We start from the raw sequence: 21,030 nt of genomic DNA, 5'->3' as shown, positions 1-21,030 counted from the left end.
ACTGATAGACCTTGGGGTGAGCCGACTTGTTGACTCCGATATTTTGCTTGGATGTCCACCTTTTGGCTTCTGACTGGATGGACAGACTTAATTTCGTATTCATCCAACTGTCATGACATTGTCATGGCGTTCACATGATGCAGTATGGCAATTTTCTTGGCCAAGGGACCGTTATCGATAAGCTGGATGATGCTGTTTCTCTTTTCTTGGGAAATCATCTTCATGGCTTTAAGATTTTTCCACCACCAGGACCAAACAGTAGCAATGCAGCGACATGACAAGAATCTGTATAACTAATCATATGCTAAATAGTTGCAAGTCAAACTTATATATAAAATAGCCGAGATGATCGTCTGTAAAATGATGGTAGTATGTTCGAAGCAAATGTAGATGGTGATATATGGAACCTGAAAGTCAAAAGTTCAAATCATTGTTACCCTTTTACTCACTGTATAGTATATTGTATAGGTCCCCTCATGCCACTAAAACAGGTCTGAAATTTCAAGGCATGGACTCCTCAAGATCTAAGGTATTCCATGACATCTGTCAGCATGACATTAGGAGCAACCATTTTAGGTACCAAGGTACAGCCTCCATGTATCAGGATTGTCAAGCTATGTTCACATAACGCTTTACACTTCTTTCCACGGCTCCATCGGGGCTTACGTCCAAACCCCCGCAAAACGGGATTCAGGTGTGTGTGCTAACGGAGCCATTGACTATAATGATGCAGACAGAGTCACAGTGTGCTCTGCAGGACTTTTTTTTACACCTAGTTGAGGCTGGCAGCAGAACGTTGTCTATTATACTGCAAAAAATTATGTACAAGATAGCACCCTGTGATTTTGTCTGCATCATTATAGTCAATGGCCCTGTCAGTGAATAACCCGAATCACGTTTTGTGAATGTTTGGACATAAGCCCCGTTGGAGCCATGGAACGTATGGTAAAACGCCTACAGCCTGACCATGGAGGTTCTACCTTTCAACGTAAAGCTTGAAGTGAACCGTGCTTCATGATGTAAATGGTTTGCAACAATGTTAAGACATGTGGAATGTGTGAAACAAGGAAGGACACTTACAGTTGTTTCACTAATTCATCATACGACCCTTGGCTGTCCTCCCCCCATCAATTATAAAACCATGCATTATTATCTCTTCTCTGGCCCACAATTCATTATAAGAGCCTGTATTGTTCTCTTCCTCACCCAATTAATTATAATTCATTATTAGATTGTGTATTGTCTTCTCACATCAATATACATATATTAAAAAAAAAAGAAATCACTGGTCTCCAGACAATCCTCTGGAGTTCTATGCTCTTCTGACCAGACACCTGCAAGATGACCCATGCAGATGGCGCGATTATGTCATCATGCCATCTGAGTCATAAAGAAAGCACCGTGCTGGAAGTGTGAGATGTGTGTCGGCTCACCGAAGTGGTATAAATGCATATACTGTACCTGTGTCTGCATCAAGATAATACTGGGCTTGTTATTATTCTGTCACAAGATGTCGCTGTTGTCTAAGACATTACTGAAGTACTTTAAGATATAAATAATGAATGTCAGAGTTGGCGCTACAATCTGAGGTGATGTGAAACACAGGAAGAGGAAATGAGGACATTTTAAGGTCAGTCTGCAGTTACAGAGAACAGGGAGAGGGCGTGCTGAAGAAGAATCCAATGACATCCTCTTGTGGAATCATCCCACCGAGACCAGAGCAGCGGAAGAGTGGAGTCGATAGTGTCCGTGGCCGGAACATGTCCAGATGTGAGGAAATTTCTGCCAGGGATACTGTTCAGAGACGGAAAAACTTGGGACCTAGCGTAAGAGGTGCTGGATGCTACTGAGGCGTTAAGGGACATTCATCAACGGTATCGTTTACCTGCTGCAGGAGCCCCACATTGTTTGTCTGGAGCAGAACTGGTTCAGTTAGAAAACTAAGGCCCATTGCGCTGCCGCAGAGGGTAACTGTGCAAGCACCTCATTATATTCCGGCGACAAAATACTCAAGGCTGAAATAGAGCCTGTAGTTAGATAGATAGGCATATTTACTGTTTCAGGTCACATATATTGCCAAAATCAGTGTCTAGAACTTCTGGATTTGCTGCCACGTTTCCTGTTTGTTCCATAAATAAGAATCCTAACCCACACTTAGGTGCCGACAGGGCACACAACAGACTTTAGACCAAACTCGAACTTCTTTTTGTTTCAGGAGAGAGTTTCTGAAGAACTTTATAGTATGGGATAATTGTTCAACTTCAAAAGACTTTGTTTACAGCTAAGTAGCAGTCGCAATTGGTTAACTATTAGGGCATTTTTGGGGAAAGACTATTTCTCTGAGTTCATTGAAGTCAAATCTGGAAGGGATATTTGGCTGGGGGATAGAGGTAATTGATTGTAAGATTGTAAACTGTTGTGCTGTATGGCAGGCAAACCCACCCCTCAGCAGATATCACTAATAAAATAATTTAATTAATTTTGCTTACTTCCCATGTCAGTGGCTTTATTATTAACCCCTTCCTGACATGAGACGTACTATCCCGTCCACGGTACCCGGGCCCGTATGACCGGGGACGGGATAGTACGTCTACCGCGATCAGCGGCGCCCACGTGGTGAGCGCCGCTGATCGCGGCCGGGTGTCAGCTGATTATCACAGCTGACACCCGGCACAATGTGTCAGGGGTGGTCACGGACCGCCCCCGACACGTTAACCCCTTGCACACCGCGATCAAACGCGATCGCGGTGTACCGGGAGTTAAAGGGAAGCATCGGCAGGGAGGGGGCTCCCTCCGTGCTTCCCTGAGCCCCCCACGGCAGCGCAATGTGCAGCGCTGCTGCGGGGGGCTCCTTTCCTCCAGGCCCCCGAATCCAAGATGGCGACGGGGGCCTTCGGGGGCCAGGGGAAGCTGGCTTCCTCAGTGCCTGCAAAGCGCAGGCATGAGGAAGCCTTGTGCACTGCCTGTGACAGATTGCTGATCTGTCACAGTGATCTGTGATGTGACAGATCAGCGATCTGTCACAGGACAGTGATGTCCCACCTGGGACTATGTAATAAAGTAAAAAAAAATAAAAAAAAAAGTGTAAAAATAAATTTAAAAAAAATCGCCAAATAAATTAGTAAAAAAAAAAAAAAAATATTCCCCAATAAATTCATTTTTTTAAAATAATAAAAAAAAAAAACAATAAATGTACACATATTAGGTATCGCCGCGTCCGTAACGACCTGCCCTATAAAACTGTCCCATTAGTTAACCCCTTTAGCGAACCCCTTAAAAAATAAAAATAAAAAACGAAGCAAAAAATAATGATTTATTATCATACCGCCAAACAAAAAGTGCAATAACGCGCGATCAAAAAGACGCATATAAATATCCATGGTACCGCTGAAAACGTCATCTTGTCCCGCAAAAAACAAGCCACCACACAGCATCATCAGCGAAAAAATAAAAAAGTTATAACTCGCAGAATAAAGCAATGCAAAAATAATTATTTTTTATATAAAATAGTTTTCATTGCATAAAACCGACAAAAACATAAAAAAACGACCTAAATGAGATATCGCTGTAACCGTACTGACCCGAAGAATAAAACCTCTTTATCAATTTTACCGCACGCGGAACGGTGTAAACGCACCCCCCCCAAAAGAAATTCATGAAACGCTGGTTTTTGTTCATTCTGCGTCCCAAAAATCGGAATAAAAAGCGATCAAAAAATTTCACGTGCCCGAAAATGGTACCAATAAAAACGTCAACTCGTCCCGCAAAAAATAAGACCTCACATGACTCGGTGGGTCAAAATACGGAAAAATTATAGCTCTCAATATGTGGTGATGCAAAAACTATTTTTACAATAAAAAGCGTCTTTTAGCGTGCGACAGCCGCCAAACATAAAAACCGCCATAAATAGTAAATCAAACCCCCTGTTATCACCCCTTTAGTTAGGGAAAAATAATAAAATAAAAAAAATGTATTTATTTCCATTTTTCCATTAGGGTTAGGGCTAGGGTTAGGGCTAGGGGTGTGTTGGGGTAGGGTTAGGGTTAGGGTTAGGGCTAGGGTTAGGGCTAGGGTTAGGGTTAGGGCTAGGGCTAGGGTTAGGGCTAGGGTTAGGGCTAGGGTTAGGGGCGTGTTGGGGTTCGGGTTGGAGTTAGAATTGGGGGTTTCCACTGTTTGGGCACATCAGGGGCTCTCCAAATGCAACATGGCGTCTGATCTCAATTCCAGCCAATTCTGAGTTGAAAAAGTCAAATGGTGCTCCTTCCCTTCGAAGCTCTGCTATGCGCCCAAACAGTGTTTTACCCCCACATGTAGGGTATCAGCCTACTCAGGACAAATTGCAAAACAATTTTTGGGGTCCAATTTCTCCTGTTACCCTTAGGAAAATAAAAAATTGGGGGCAAAAATATCATTTTTGTGGAAAAAAATGATTTTTTTATTTTCACGTCCGAGTGTTATAAACTTCTGTGAAGCACTTGGGGGTTCAAAGTGCTCACCACACATCTAGATAAGTTCCGTGGGGGGTCTAGTGTCCAAAATGGGGTCACTTGTGGGGTGTTTCAATAGTTTAGGTACATCAGGGGCTCTCCAAACGCACATGACACCCGCAGACCATTCCATCAAAGTCTGCATTCCAAAACGTCACTGCTTCCCTTCCGAGCCCCGACGTGTGTCCATACAGTAGTTTTCTCCCACATATGGGGTGTCAGCGTACTCAGGACAAATTGGACAACAACTTTTGGGGTCCAATTTCTCCTGGTACCCTTGGGAAAATAAAAAAAATGGTGACTAAAAGATCATGTTTGTGGAAAAAATACGAATTTTTTATTTTCACGCCCGGGCGTTGTAAACTTCTGTGAAGCACTGGGGGGGTCAAAGTGCTCACCACACATCTAGATAAGTTCCTTAGGGGGTCTAGTTTCCAAAATGGTGTCATTTGTGGGGGGTTCCACTGTTTTGGTACATCAGGAGTTTTCCAAACGCGACATGGTGTCCGATCTCAATTCCAGCCAAAAACGTCAAATGGCGCTGCTTCCCTTCCGAGCTCTGCCATGCCCCCAAATAGTGGTTTACCCCCACATGTGGGGTATCAGCGTACTCAGGACAAATTGCACAATAACTTTTAGGGTCCTGTTACCCTTGGAAAAATAAGAATTGAGGGTGAAAAGATCATTTTTGTGGAAAAAATATGATTTTTTAATTGTATGGCTTTATGTTTATAAACTTCTGTGAAGCCCATGGGGGTTCAAAGTTCTCACCACACATCTAGATAAGTTCCTTAGGGGGTCTAGTTTCCAAAATGGTGTCATTTGTGGGGGGTTTCCACTGTTTTGGTACATCAGGGGTTTTCCAAACGCGACATGGTGTCCGATCTCAATTCCAGCCAAAAACGTCAAATGGCGCTGCTTCCCTTCCGAGCTCTGCCATGCGCCCAAATAGTGGTTTACCCCCACATGTGGGGTATCAGCGTACTCAGGACAAATTGCACAATAACTTTTAGGGTCCTGTTACCCTTGGGAAAATAAAAATTGGGGTGAAAAGATCATTTTTGTGGAAAAAATATGATTTTTTAATTGTACCGCTGTACGTTATAAACTTCTGTAAAGCCCTTGTGGGTTCAAAGTTCTCACCACATATCTAGATAAGTTCCTTGGGGGGTCTAGTTTCCAAAATGGGGTCATTTGTAGGGGGTTTCCACTGTTTAGGAACATCAGGGACTCTCCAAACGTGACATGGCGTCCAATCTGAATTCCAGCCAATTTTGCATTGAAAAAGTCAAACGGCGCTCCTTCCATTCTGAGCTCTGCCATGCGCCGAAACAGTCGTTCCCCCCCACATATCAGGTATCTGCGTACTCAGGACAAATTGCACAATAACTTTTGCAGTTCAATTTCTCCTGTTACCCTTGGTAAAATAAAAAAAATTGAACCTGAAGTATTTTTTTTATGAAAAAAAGTTAGATGTTCATTTTTTTTTAAATATTCAAAAAAATTCCTGTGACGCACCTAAAGGGTTAATAAACTTCTTGAATGTGGTTTTGAGCACCTTAAGGGGTGCAGTTTTTAGAATGGTGTCACTTTTGTGTATTTTCTATCATATACACCCCTCAAAGTGGCTTCAAATGTGATGTGGTCCTAAAAATAAAATGGTGTTGTAAAAATGAGAAATCGCTGGTCAACTTTTAACCCTTATAACTTCCTAACAAAAAAAAATTTTGGTTCCAAAATTGTGCTGATGTAAAGTAAACATGTGGGAAATGTTAGTTATCAAGTTTTTTGTGTGCCGTATCTCTGTGATTTAAGGGCATAAAAATTCAAAGTTGGAAAATTGCGAAATTTTCAAAATTTTCGCCAAATTTCCGTTTTTCTCACAAATAAACGCAAGTTATTTGAATGAAATTTTACCACTAACATGAAGTACAATATGTCACGAGAAAACAATGTCAGAATCACCGGGATCCATGGAAGCGTTCGAGAGTTATGACCTCATAAAGGTACAGTGGTCAGAATTGTAAAAATTGGCCCGGTCATGAACGTGCAAACCACCCTTGGGGGTGAAGGGGTTAAAGTTGTTTTAATTTGTTTAATTGTTTAATTGATCCTAATACATTTTTAATGTGTATCTATCCCCCTAATCTTTTACATTTACATCATATCGATCCCCAACGTTTTGGGAAACATTCGGTGGAAGAGTTGAGTTATTGCTGTTTTTTTAAGTTTAGATTTACCATATGTGTCAAAAGGCTGATCGTTCAGTGAGGACTTTGGCCAATGATATTCACTGTTATTCAAGAGTGAATGAGAGGTGACATGGTAGACTATATTATGTATGTCTGGGCAAACAATTTAATTGAATAATGCCAAGTAAAATCAGGTGAGTCACAATTTATTAGATATAGTAAAGCATAATCATGAAGTAAAATGTATTTATACATATATGCTTCTAAAATAATTTGTGCATATGCTGAGACAAAACGTTCTAAATGAATTAAAATTCTTAGTTTATGCTCTTTTAGTCTATCAAGTGTTTTTAAATGTACTCACTGCAACTTCCCAACAATAGCATACTTACAGATAATGTCCTCCATAGGCTGCTTTATGAATGGGAAGATAACCCTCTTTATCTGGCATATTTCCACTAGCGCCATATTCCAAAAGGAGAGCAATACAATCTGGATTTCCTCCAGTAGCTGCATCAGAGAGAACTGTGGAGCCATCATCTGCTTCTATGTTGATATCTCCACCTGGAAGTTTTTTAAGACGGAGATATCAAAGAGAAATATTGGACGGTAACATAAAGAAAACAGGCTAAATTGTAAATATTTTAAAGGGAACCTGTCATGTAAAATAGGCTATTACCCTGTAGATTTGATGTTAATCTGCAGGTTAATATTGTTCTGACACCATGCGGCGCGCCGGCACTGAGAGCCCCGCTGCTGGGAGGAAATTAACTTTATTCCCCCACCTGGGGAATTCAGCTTCCAGTCATAAGGGTGACGCTGGCACGGTTTCAGTCATCCCTGAGCTTGCTGTCAGTCAGTTCAGGGGGCGCGATTACAGCCATTGCTCTGTATACACTGTGTCCACTGAAACTATGTGGGCGTCACCCCTGTGACTCGTAGCCTAACACTGCCGGCGCCGCATTGTGTCATAACATTACTATCCTGCAGATTAACTCCATATCTACATGTCAATACTATTATTTTACATGAGAGTTACATTTAAGTACTTCAAAGAATAAGATACTAACCACTAATATGTACTATGAATTATTTTTCTCCTGCTTTCAGGTCTGCTAAGCTAAACTCTCTCCTATGCAGGCCTCAGATAGCATAGGAGACTGGACAGATCTGCTTGAGAGAAAACTGCTGGTAGAGTGACTTTTTATCTTGTTCCTCATGTACAGACATGTGACATGTTGGCCACCACTGTGTCTGGGACTGGCTAAAGCAATCACGTGACAGCATTTAAAGGAACACTACAAAAACAAAAAAGGCTTCTACACCGTTAGTAATAAATTATTGTATACAGTATGTAGGTGCACAAATATGCTGTGGTCAATATACAAACATATGCACACAGCATGAGTCAGCACACTATGGGTAATGAATACATGAACTTCACTACTGCTATACATGTTGAAACCGTAAGGTACTTAGTTAACATTTTTTGAACTAACCATCTGGCGACAAAATGTGTATCTTTAATATGGATGTGCCTATCCCTAATATCTCACCTCTCTGTGACAAGTCGGGTCTCCTCTGCACTTGGAAAGTAAAAGGAAACCAGGCATAGCTCATGATTAAAATCTAATTTGTGAAATAATGGGTGGAAAAGTGTGCTTAGCCTTGGAGGATTACAGTGCCCAATATAAATGTCTCGTCTATCTATGTATAAAGCCACATATAAAAAGGTACACCTTGATGTGTTGTATGGCTGTTGCATTTAAAAAAAAAAAAAAAAAGGTAACTAAGTACCTTACGTTTTTTACATATACTGCAGTAGGGTTCAAGCATTAACTAATTGCAGTGTGCTGACGCATGGTGTGTTTGGGAAGGGGTACTGCCTTCATCTACACACTTGACATGAAACTTTTATGTACAGTCATGGCCAAAAGTTTAGAGAATGACACAAATATTAATTTTTACAAAGTCTACTGCTTCATTTTTCTAATGGCAATTTGCATACACTCCAGAATGTTATAAAGAGTGATCAGCTTAACAGCAATTACTTGCAAAGTCAATATTTGCCTAGAAAATTAACTTTATCCCCCAAAACACATTTCAACATCATTGCAGCCCTGCCTTAAAAGGATCAGCTAACATCGTTTCAGTGATTGCTCCATTAACACAGGTGTGGGTGTTGATGAGGACAGGGCTGGAGATCAATCTGTCATGATTAAGTAAGAATGACACCACTGGACACTTTAAAAGGAGGCTGGTGCTTGGCATCATTGTTTCTCTTCTGTTAACCATGGTTATCTCTAAAGAAACATGTGCAGCCATCATTGCACTGCACAAAAATGGCCTAACAGGGAAGAGTATCGCAGCTAGAAAGATTGCACCTCAGTCAACAATCTATCGCATCATCAAGAACTTCAAGGAGAGAGGTTCCCTTGTTGCCAAAAAGGCTCCAGGGCGCCCAAGAAAGACCAGCAAGCGCCAGGACCGTCTCTTAAAAGTGTTTCAGCTGCGGGATCGGGCTACCAGCAGTGCAGAGCTTGCTCAGGAATGGCAGCAGGCAGGTGTGAGTGCATCTGCACGCACTGTGAGGCGGAGACTCTTGGAGCAAGGCCTGGTCTCAAGGAGGGCAGCAAAGAAGCCACTTCTCTCCAGAAAAAACATCATGGACAAACTGATATTCTGCAAGAGGTACAGGGAGTGGACTGCTGAGGAATGGGGTAAAGTCATTTTCTCTGATGAATCCCCTTTTCGATTGTTTGGGACATCTGGAAAACAGCTTATTCGGAGAAGACCAGGTGAGCGCTACCACCAGTCTTGTCTCATGCCAACTGTCAAGCATCCTGAAACCATTCATGTGTGGGGTTGCTTCTCAGCCAAGGGAATGGGCTCTCTCTCAGTCTTGCCTAAAAACACAGCCATGAATAAAGAATGGTACCAGAATGTCCTCCAAGAGCAACTTCTCCCAACCGTCCAAGAGCAGTTTGGCGATCAACAATGCCTTTTTCAACATGATGGAGCACCTTGCCATAAAGCAAAGGTGATAACTAAATGGCTCAGGGAACAAAACAGAGATTTTGGGACCATGGCCTGGAAACTCCCCAGATCTTAATCCCATTGAGAACTTGTGGTCAATCATCAAGAGACGGGTGGACAAACAAAAACCTTCAAATTCAGACAAAATAAAAGCATTGATTTTGCAAGAATGGACTGCTATCAGTCAGGATTTGATCCAGAAGTTGATTGAGAGCATGCCAGGGAGAATTGCTGAGGTCCTGAAGAAGAAGGGTCAACACTGCAAATATTGACTTGCTGCATTAACTCATTCTAACTGTCAATATAACCTTTTGTTACTCATAATATGATTGCAACTATATTTCTGTATGTGATAAAAACATCTGACACACATAAAAACCAGAGGGCAGCAGATCATGTGAAAATATAATATTTGTGTCATTCTCTAAACTTTTGGCCATGACTGTATGTGCTTGTGAAATATTTAAAATTTCTTTCACAAAACTAGAAAATGGAAGTGTCAGCAGTATTTTTAATATATTTCACATACCTTTATGTATTAGTTGCTCCAATACATCACAGTGACCAAATTCAGCAGCAACTCCTAATGGTGTTACACCAAAACCATCTCTAAAGTTGACATTCGCACCATTCTTTAGGAGTAAAGAGATGATTTCTTTGCGCCCCTGTTTTGCCGCTTCATGTAATGCTGACCATCTTTTCACACAGGGCTGGTTAATGGTGCAATTGTAACTGATCAAAAGGGATATGATTTCATAACTTCCAATCTGTACAGCTGAAACGCAGAATAATTAAAGAACATTTGGTGATGTGTTTTCAAAGTCAAAAATGTCACAAAAAATCTTTGTACAGTGGCATGTAAAAATTAGGGCACCCACATTTCTTTTCTACTTTAGGCAAAATACAGTCATTTTTTACATTTAAAGGGAAATTATGCAAAAGTTTGGGCACCTTTGGAGATTTATGTGCTCAGGTAACTTTGATTAAGGTTTCAGAACTTAATTAGCCTGTTATGGTCATGGCTTGTTCACTATCATCATTAGGAAAGACCAGGTGATGCAAATTTCCCAGCTTCATAAAAAACCAGCCTCCTCTAACTTTGTACCAAAAAAATTGCAGCCATGGGTTCTTCTAAGCAGTTGCCTAGCACTCTGAAAATGAAAATGGTGGAGGCCCATAAAGCAGGGGAAGGCTGTAAGAAAATAGCTAAGCGTTTTCAAATTGCCACTTCCTCAGTTAGAAATGTAATTAAGAAATGGCAGTTATCAAGAACAGTGGAGGTCAAGATAAGGTCTGGAAGACCAAGCTAAATTTCAGTGAGAGCTGCTAGTAAGATTGCTAGAGCGGCAAATCAGAACCCCTGCTTGACTGCAAAAGACCTTCAGAATGATTTAGCAGACTCTGGAGTTGTGGTACATTGTTCTATTGTTCAGAGACACTGCACAAATTTGGTCTTCATGGAAGAGTCATAAGAAGAAAACCTCTCCTGCATCCTCATCATAAAATTCAGTTTCAGAAGTATGCAAAAGAACATCTAAACAAGCCTGATGTATTTTGGAAACAAGTTCTGTGAACCGCTGAGGTTAAAATATAACTCTTTGACCACAATGATCAAAAGTGTGTGTGGAGAAAAAAGGGCACAGAATTTCAGGAAAAGAACATCTCGCCAACCATTAAGCATGGGGGTGGATCAATCATGCTTTGGGGTTGTGTTGCAGTCAATGGTACAGGGAACATATGACGGGTAGAGGGAAGAATGGATTCAATGAAATTTCAACAAATTCTTGATACAAACTTAACACCATCTGTAAAAAAGCTGAAGTTGAAATGATGCCTTCTACAAATGGATAATGATCCTAAACACACATCAAAATCCACAACAGACTACCTCCAAAGGCCCTACTGATTTTACAATGGCCCCCACAGTCCCCTGATCTGATCACCATTGACATTCTGTGGCTAGACCTCAAAATCGCATTGCATGCAAGACAAACCAGGAATCTCACAGAACTGAAGAATAATCCAAGGAAGAATGGATGAATATCCCTAAAATAAGAATTGAAAGACACTTAGTGTAGCAATATGTTATATGTTGATGTGGCCTCTAGGGGTCTCACTACTTTGATGTGTGTACTATAGAGTGTAAGAACTTGTTGGTTAGTTGTTGTTAGCAGACATCTTGTAATGGAGGAATGTATCACAAGTCACATGTAATAAACAAGCCTGGAGATGTCCGTCCAAGGAGTGTGATCCTTGACCCGAAATACATAACAGAACATGGTGGCAGCTGTGCACAGAACCTGCAAATCCTCAGAGCTTGTGTGAGGCTGGGACTGTACAGAGGATCACAGAGAATCACAGCACCTGTAAGTATAGACTCCATGACATTACTGCAAAATGGAGACTGGTCTGAAGCCCCCTCAGAGACTGGATGTGACTTCATGTAATCTGTCCCAGACTTGGAGACATTGTAAGGAAGAGTTTACCCTGTATGTGGATCTCACAGTGGCCACCACTGATGACAAACGAAAAGTGAAGCTGTTTTATTACCTTATTGGGGAAAATGTCAGAGAATTAGCCCACACCTTACTCCCACACACAGACAACCTCCTTCTAGCAGATATTGTGCAGGCATTTGATAAACACTGTGACCCAAAGAAGAATGAGACAGTGGAAAGATATAACTTTTTCACAAGACATCAGGAGGATGGTGAAAATGTGGACAGATATCTGACAGAGCTGAGGAGGCTGGCAACTACATGTGGTTTTGGAGAGATCAGTGACAGTCTAATCAAAGACAGAATGGTGTGTGGCATAAGAGACAGTCATCTCAAAGAAAGATTACTGAGAGAGGAAGACATGACTTTAGAGAAATGCATGCAAATCTGCAGGGCTGCTGATCTGACAAAACACAGCCTGAAGATGATGGCAGGCACCAGTGATAATGATGATGATAAGGTACATGCAGTATCTATGAAAGGAAAGACAAGACCAAGCTTCCCTATAAGCACTCTCTACTGCAAGTATTGTGGGAAAAGACACGAGAGAGGCAAAACCAAGTGTTCAGCATATGGTGAAACCTGCAGATTGTGTGGAAAGAAGAATCATTTCTCAGCTGTCTGCAGGCAAGGACCAGGCAAACAGTACAGACAGCTCCACACTGTGACACCAGACACAGACAGTGCAGAGGACATTACATGGCTACAACTGCAGCCTGCAGCAGAGAAAGTCAATGTAGTCAGGCAGTCAGTAGGCAAAGATGCCAAGCAGCTTTATGCAACATTCTTATTGGATGAGAAGCCCATTAGATTTCAGCTGGATTGTGGAGCAAGCTGCAATGTAATTCCATCTGCTCTGCTGAACAAACAGGTTTCTATTGAGCCAAATGACAAGGTACTGGTGATGTACAACAAAAGTGTTCTGAAACAGAAAGAGTTATAGAGTTGAATTTACCATGTTGCGTGGTGGTAACCATGTACCATTACTGGGAGTAAAAGCTGTTCAGGCATTGGACTTAATAAAAGTACAGTCACAGAATATTATGTGCACAACTTGGATATTCAGAAAATAAAAATGAAGTATGCTGATTTATTTGAAGGTGATGGGTGCTTTGAAGGTAAATATAGGCTAGAAATTGACAACACCGTGCAGCCTACCAGATTACCTACAAGAAGAGTGCCTGTAGCTTTAATGCAACCACTGAAAGTAGAACTGCAAGATTTACAGAGAAGAGGCATGATAGCACCAGTCCATAAGAGCACAGATTGGATCAGCAGTTTGGTCATAGTGCAGAAACCATCTGGCAAGTTAAGAATATGCATTGATCCTAAGCCACTCAACAAGGCACTGAAAAGAAATCATTACCCCATGCCGACATTAGATGATGTTCTACCAGATCTATCAAAAGCTAAAATATTTTCTGTATGTGATGTGAAAAATGGATTTTGGCATGTGGCACTGACTGAAAAATCAAGTTTATTGACAACATTTTCTTCACCATTTGGACGTTTTAAATGGCTGAGAATACCCATGGGACTAAAACCTGCTCCAGAGGTGTTCCAGCAGACATTAATGCAGGCTTTGGAAGGACTTCCTGGAGTGAAGACAATAGCAGATGATATACTAATAGTGGGAGAAGGTGAAGATATGGAATCTGCAATCAAGGATCACGATCAGAAGATGATACAATTTTTGGACAGATGTAGAGCAAAACTCATAAAGCTGAACTTGGACAAATTCAAACTGAAAATGACAGAAGTGGCCTATATTGGTCATCGTCTGACTTCAAACGGTGTAAAAGTGGATCCTGAAAAGGTGAGAGCAATACAAGATTTGCCTACCCCTACTGATGTTTGTGGAGTACAACGATTTTTGGGCATGGTAAATTATCTCTCCAAATTTTGCAGTCATCTATCCGACATGTGTGAGCCACTGAGACAGCTAACCCACAAAGATTTGCTCTGGGAATGGACGGAAATCCAGGAGACTGCTTTCCAATCAGTAAAGAAAGCTAATGCAGATGCAGCAACCCTAAAGTATTTCGATCCAGATCAAGAAGTAGTGGTACAATGTGATGCTTCAGAAAAAGGCCTTGGAGCTACATTAATGCAGAAAAAACAGCCACTCACATTTGCAAGCAGAGCCCTTACAACAGCAGAGCAGGGATATGCTCAGATTGAGAAGGAACTACTGGCTGTGGTATTTGGATACACCTATGGTCGACGGGTAAGAGTACAGTCGGATCACAAACCTTTGGAGAGTATTACAAAGAAACCACTACTGAATGCCCCAAAGAGACTACAGCGCATGCTGTTACGACTTCAGAAATATGATTTTGACATCGGGTACTGTCCAGGAAAAGACTTACTGATTGAAGATACGCTAAGCAGAGCTTACCTTCCTATCACAAATGATGAGGAGAAAGACATTGAAACCATCAATATGTGTAACTATCTTGCAGTGTCAAAAGAAAAGTTGAAGAAAATCCAGACTTTCACAGAGAAGGATAAAAGTCTCCAGAGTTTAAAGACTGTCATCTTGCAGGGCTGGCCAAAATACAAGCAACATGCTCCAAGGGAAGTTTCATCATTCTTCCACATAAGAAATGAATTGTCAGTGCAGCAAGGAATCATCTTTAAAGGAGACAGGGCGGTTATACCAGAAGTTCTCAGAAGAGACATACTGAAAACATTGCACTCTTCCCACTTAGGCATGGAAGGATGTCTACGTCGAGCGCGAGAATCTGTTTATTGGCCAGGTATGAATGACCACATTAAATATTATATAGCACAATGTGTGTGAAATATGTGCATCCTGCAGTGATAAGCAACCAAAGGAGACATTGCAACCACATGAAATTCCACATAGGCCATGGTCAAAAATAGGAACGGACTTGTTCACATGGAATGACAAAGAATACCTGATTACAGTGGACTATTTCTCTAACTTCTGGGAGGTTGATTTGTTGCAGGACACAAGGGCGGGAATAGTGATTAAAAAGCTTAAGGCCCATTTTGCCAGGTATGGCATTCCAGATGTCGTTTTCTCGGACAATGCGGCGCAGTTTACTTCGGAAGAGTTCAAAACCTTCAGCAAGAAATGGGAATTTGAACACCAGACGTCTTCTCCCAGATATCCTCAGAGTAATGGGAAAGCAGTGTCAGCAGTAAAAACAGCCAAAAGACTCATGCAGAAAGCAAAACAAGCAGGTACTGATGTATATCTGTCTATACTGGATCATAGAAACACACCCACTCAAGGCCTAGACAGCAGTCCGGCACAGAGGCTCATGAGTAGGCGTACAAAGACACTCTTACCAACTGCTAGTCATCTGTTAAAGCCAAAGTTGCTTGGAAACATCAAAGCTGAATTACAGAAGAATCAAGATAGGCAAGGTTTCTATTACAATAAATCTGCAAAGGATCTGCCTGAGCTCCAGAGAAATGACAACATTAGGCTGCAGCCAAGCAGCACGTTTGGCAAACACTGGCAAAAGGCAAAAGTTGTCCAGAAACTAGGACCTCGGTCCTACGAAATTCTAACAGAGGAAGGAAGAAGACTAAGGAGAAATCGGGGATACCTGAGGAAATCAGAAGAAAGAGATAATTTATTTTCATGGCCTTTTGAGCAGTATCCTGACACCCAAGACAACGAAGCAGCAAGTACAAGTCAAGTACCAACAGTGACAGCTGACCATCAGGGTGAGGATTCTGGCCAGAGACAGATATCAGAAGGCATATTACCAAAATCAGAAGAACTACCAGATGTAGGCAGTGACACATCTTATGTTACTAGAGCTGGCAGAATTATCAAAAAGCCGGCGCACCTCAAGGATTATATCTAACTGGACTTATTATGTTATAGCTCTAACTTGGTCATGGTATACATTATTTATTAATTTTAGTGTTCTTTCAGTTAAAAGAGAAAGGATGTAGCAATATGTTATATGTTGATGTGGCCTCTAGGGGTCTCACTACTTTGATGTGTGTACTATAGAGTGTAAGAACTTGTTGGTTAGTTGTTGTTAGCAGACATCTTGTAATGGAGGAATGTATCACAAGTCTCATGTAATAAACAAGCCTGGAGATATCCAAGGAGTGTGATCCTTGACCGGAAATACATAACAGAACGACAACAAAAAGCATTTACAAGTTGTGCTACTTGCAAAAGTGGCTGCTACTAGGTAATAACCATACAGGATGCCCAAAATTTTGCATCGGCCCATTTTCCTTTTTGTAATTTTTGAAATGTAAAAAAATGATAGTATATATATTTTTTGCCTTAATTACAAAGTACATGTATCATCTTTAACTTTAGGCCTTTTTGAGACCTTTTTCATCCTCAACTTTTAACTGTTCACAATAACAGTAATTTTGACCAGGCGTACCCAAGCTTTTACATGCCACTGTATATCATTTTATTTATTGCTCACCTTTGGTGAAGCTTAGCTGCTTCTTCAGGTAGACAAGGAACACTTGGATAGTGAAACACCTGGTGGTTTAATAAATTCAGCATAAACCAAGACAGTGTCCACAAAAAGAAAAACAGAGCCTTCCTGGCTTAAATGAAAAACAAAGTGCAACAGAGTCCTTGCTCTACAGTAATGATGAGCAAGTATACTCGTTACTTGGGTGTCCTCCGAGTAATTTGGCGTCCATGGAGATTTAGTTTGTGTCGACGCAGCTGCATGATTTGCGGCTGCTGGACAGGCTGAATACTTGTGAGGATTGCCTGTTTGTTAGGAATTCCACACATGTATTCAGCCTGTCTAGCAGCTGCAAATCAAGCAGCTGTGTCAACAAACACTAATTCTCCGAGCAAGCTAAAATACTCGGAGGACACCCGAGCATGCTCGGGAAAACCCGAGCAACGAGTATACTCGCTCGCTCATCACTACTCTGCAGGTTCCACCTGCAGACACTAGCAATGTCCTCCACTCCTGCTGGAGCCACGTGGGATTGTTCCTTCTCCCAACACACACACAGACTGTCTCTTATCCAGGTATTTAACCAGCACCATGTGATGATCACATGATCGTGACATCTACGCATGTCCTGGTAGTACACATGCCGGTGTCGGCTCTGCAGAGGGGATACAGTGAGCACCATCCCACCCACATTATTGGTGCTCACAGAAAACCAGCCCATTGTAACTTTAAGATTAATCCTCTCAGCACTTAGGGTGCTGGAGGCAAAAATAATGTGGTTCTACATCACTGACTGTAGTATACGCAGTGACACGTTATCTCCCTTCATACACTGTGCCAATGACCCTGTCACAATATATACAGAATATATAGATTTGTGTGAAAAAGTGTTTGGCCCCTTCCTGATTTCCTATTCGTTTGCATGTTTGCCATACCTAAATATTCCAGATCAGCAAACAAATTTAAATATTCGACAAATATAACACAAGTAAACACAAAATGCAGTTTCTAAATGAAGGTCTTTATTATTAAGGAAAAAAGAAATCCAAAACAATAGGGTCCTGTGTGAAAAAGTGATTGTCCCCACAGTCCTTAACCTCTTAACGACCAGGGGAATTTCAGTTTTTGAATTCTGTTTTTTTGCTCCCTTTCTTCCCCGAGCCATAACTTTTTTATTTTTGGTCAGTATGGCCATGTGAGGGCTTATTCTTTGCGGGACAAGTTGTACTTTAGAACGACATTATTGGTTTTAACATATGGTATACTGAAAAACGGGAACAAAAATACCAAGTGTGGTGAAACTGCAAAAAAGTGCAATTCCACAGTTGTTGTTTTTTTCTAACATGTTCACTAAATGCTAAAATTGACCCATCATTATGATTCTCCAGGTCATTATGAGTTCATAGACACCAAACATGTATAAATTCTTTTATATTTAAGTGGTGAAAAAAAATCCAAAATTTGTTAAAAATATAAAAAATGACGCCATTTTCCGAGACCTGTAGAGTCTCCATTTTTCGTGATCTGGGGCTGGTGATGGCTTATTTTTTTGCATGCCGAGCTGACGTTTTTATTGATACCATTTTTGTGTAGATACAATTTTTTGATCGTTGTTATTGCATTTTATTGCAAGGTAGCAGCGACCAAAAAACGTAATTCTGGCGTTTTGCATTTTTTTCTCATTACGCCGTTTAGCGGTTGGGTTAATTCTTTTTTTATATTGATAGATCGGGCGATTCTGAACCTGGCGATACCAAATATGTGTATATTTGATTTTTTTTATTGTTTTATTTTGAATGGGGCGAAAGTGGAGTGAGTTAAACTTTTATATTTTTTATTTTTTTAGATTTTCAAAAACATGTTTTTTTTACTTTTTGCATGCTTCAATAGTCTCCATGGGAGACTAGAAGCTGCAGTATTTTGACCGCCTCTGCTACATACAGGCGATGTGTAGCTATGAGCGATGACCACGGGGCGGCTCTCATAGCTAACTGGCAATGGCAACCATAGAGGTCTGGAGCAGACCTCTGTTTGGCATGCCAACACAATGGTGACCCACGATCATGTGACTGGGTCACCAATGGGCGGGATTAGTGATGTGCTTCTGGTTAGTGCAAGTTAGATGCCGCTGTCAGATTGACAGCGGCATTTAACTAGTTAACAGCCACGGGTGGATCGCGGGAACAAGTCAGCTGTATAGACCAGCTGTCATGTGCCTGGAAAGGTGCAGGCATAGCGCAGGAGCCCGCACCAAACGAGGAGTCGAACGTGGGCATACTATTATGTTCAACATTGGAAAGGCGTTAAAACATAAATTAAGTGTGGTTTATCACATCTTTGGGAATCTGAGTTCAAATTCCCTAGCCACACTCAGACCTGATTACTGCCACACCTGTTCTCAATCAAGAAATCACTTAAATAGGACCTGCCTGACCAAAAGTTCCTCAAAAGCTAGACATCCTGCCGCGATCCAAAGAAATTATGGAGCAAATGAGAACCAAAGTACCGTATTTTTTGATTTGTAAGACGCACTTTTTTTCCCCAAAATTTGGGGGGAAAATAGGGGTGCGTCTTACAATGCGAATATATAACTTATTTATGCTGCCGCTGCGGGTGTCCGGTGCTTGCCACCGCCGCGCTGTGTCCCCCGGGTGCTGCCGCCGTGCTAAATCTCCCGAGATTTCAGTGCCGAGATCTCCATCTGCACTTGCGCGGTGGCCATTTTCCCGGAAGCAATCCACCGCACAGGACATTGCAAGCATACACTGTGTTCCAAATTATTATGCAAATTGGATTTAAGTGTCATAAAGATGTTATTTTTTGTTTTTCAAATAAACTCATAGATGGTATTGTGTATCAGGGCTCTTTGGATCACTGAAATCAATCTCAAATGCCTGTGATAATTAGTTTACCAGGTGAGCTCAATTAAAGGAAAACTACTTAAGAATGATGTTCCACATTATTAAGCAGGGCACAGGTTTCAAGGAATTTAGGAAATAAAAAGGATCTCTCTGCTGCTGAAAAGCATCAAATAGTGCAATGCCTTGGTCAAGAGATGAAAACATTAGATATTTCCCAAAAATTTAAACGTGATCATTGTACTGTTAAGAGATTTGTGGTTGATTCTGAGCACAGACATGTTTGTGCTGATAAAGGCAGAATGAGGAAGATTTCTGCCAGGCAAGTTCATTGGATTAAGAGAGTGGCTGCTAAAAAGCCATTACAAACCAGCAAACAGATATTTAAAGCTGCTGGTGCCTCTGGAGTCCCTCGAACCTCAAGGTGTAGGATCCTTCAAAGGCTTGCTGTGGTGCATAAACCTACTATTCGGCCACCCCTAAACAGTGTTCACAAGCAGAAACGGTTGCAGTGGGCCCAGACATACATGAAGACTAATTTTCAAACAGTCTTGTTTACTGATGAGTGTCGAGCAACCCTGGATGGTCCAGATGCATGGAGTAGTGGATGGTTGGTGGATGGCCACTATGTCCCAACAAGGCTGTGACGTCCGCAAGGAGGTGGAGGAGTCATGTTTTGGGCCGGAATCATGGGGAAACAGCTGGTAGGGCTCTTTAAGGTTCCTGAAGGTGTGAAAATGACCTCTGCAAAGTATATAGAGTTTCTGACTGACAGCTGTCTTCCATGGTATAAAAAGCAGAAACGTGCCTTCAGGAGCAAAATCATCTTCATGCATGACAATGCACCATCTCATGCTGCAAAGAATACCTCTGAGCCATTGACTGCTATAGGCATAAAAGGAGATAAACTCATGGTGTGGCCACCATCTTCCCCTGACCTCAACCCTATAGAGAACCTTTGGAGTACCATCAAGCAAAAGATCTATGAGGGTGGGAGGCAGTTCACATCCAAACAGCAGCTCTGGGAGGCTATTCTGACTTCATGCAAAGAAATACAAGCAGAAACTCTCCAAAAACTCACAATTTCAATGGATGCAAGAATTGTGAAGGTGATATCAAAGAAGGGTTCCTATGTTAACATGTAACTTGGCCTGTTAAGCTATTTAACTCCAAAATATCCTTTTTGTTTAGTGAATGTGACCTCCTAATGCTGCAAATTCCACAAATGAGCATTTTCAGTTCTTTAAAACATATCAAATGTTTAGAAATTCTACTGTGCCTAATAATTTGGAACAGTGCAATTTGAGTTTTTATTCATTTTGGATATTATTGTTATTATTGGGAGGTTTCTTCAATAAAATTTGATGTATACTCTAACCGGTGATGACTTTTATTAGACTGACTGTCATTTGTACCGACTATTTAGGAAAATCAGAGAAAAATATCATTTGCATAATAATTTGGAACACAGTGTAGATGGAAGGCAGAGCCCCCCACGCAGCACGGGACAGAGCGCGGTGGCGGCAAGCACT

At 41.3% G+C, this 21,030-nt stretch overlaps 1 protein-coding gene across 1 annotated transcript in view; it reads right to left on the bottom strand.

Annotated features, from left to right (window-relative positions):
• ASB15 (ankyrin repeat and SOCS box containing 15) overlaps positions 1 to 21,030 on the bottom strand; it is a 117,148-nt gene that overhangs the window by 29,816 nt on the left and 66,302 nt on the right. The window contains exons 5-6 of the mRNA XM_073573408.1: positions 10,245 to 10,490; positions 7,072 to 7,243 (exon numbers count right to left, since the gene is read on the bottom strand). Coding sequence (XP_073429509.1) covers positions 7,072 to 7,243; positions 10,245 to 10,490 — 418 coding nt within the window. The remainder of the gene's footprint in view (positions 1 to 7,071; positions 7,244 to 10,244; positions 10,491 to 21,030) is intronic.

The sequence above is a fragment of the Dendrobates tinctorius genome, unplaced genomic scaffold (assembly GCF_039654945.1).
Source record: "Dendrobates tinctorius isolate UK_male_01 unplaced genomic scaffold, ASM3965494v1 ptg000035l, whole genome shotgun sequence".
Lineage (NCBI taxonomy): Eukaryota > Metazoa > Chordata > Amphibia > Anura > Dendrobatidae > Dendrobates > Dendrobates tinctorius.
This window is presented reverse-complemented; position numbering and strand designations above follow the sequence as displayed.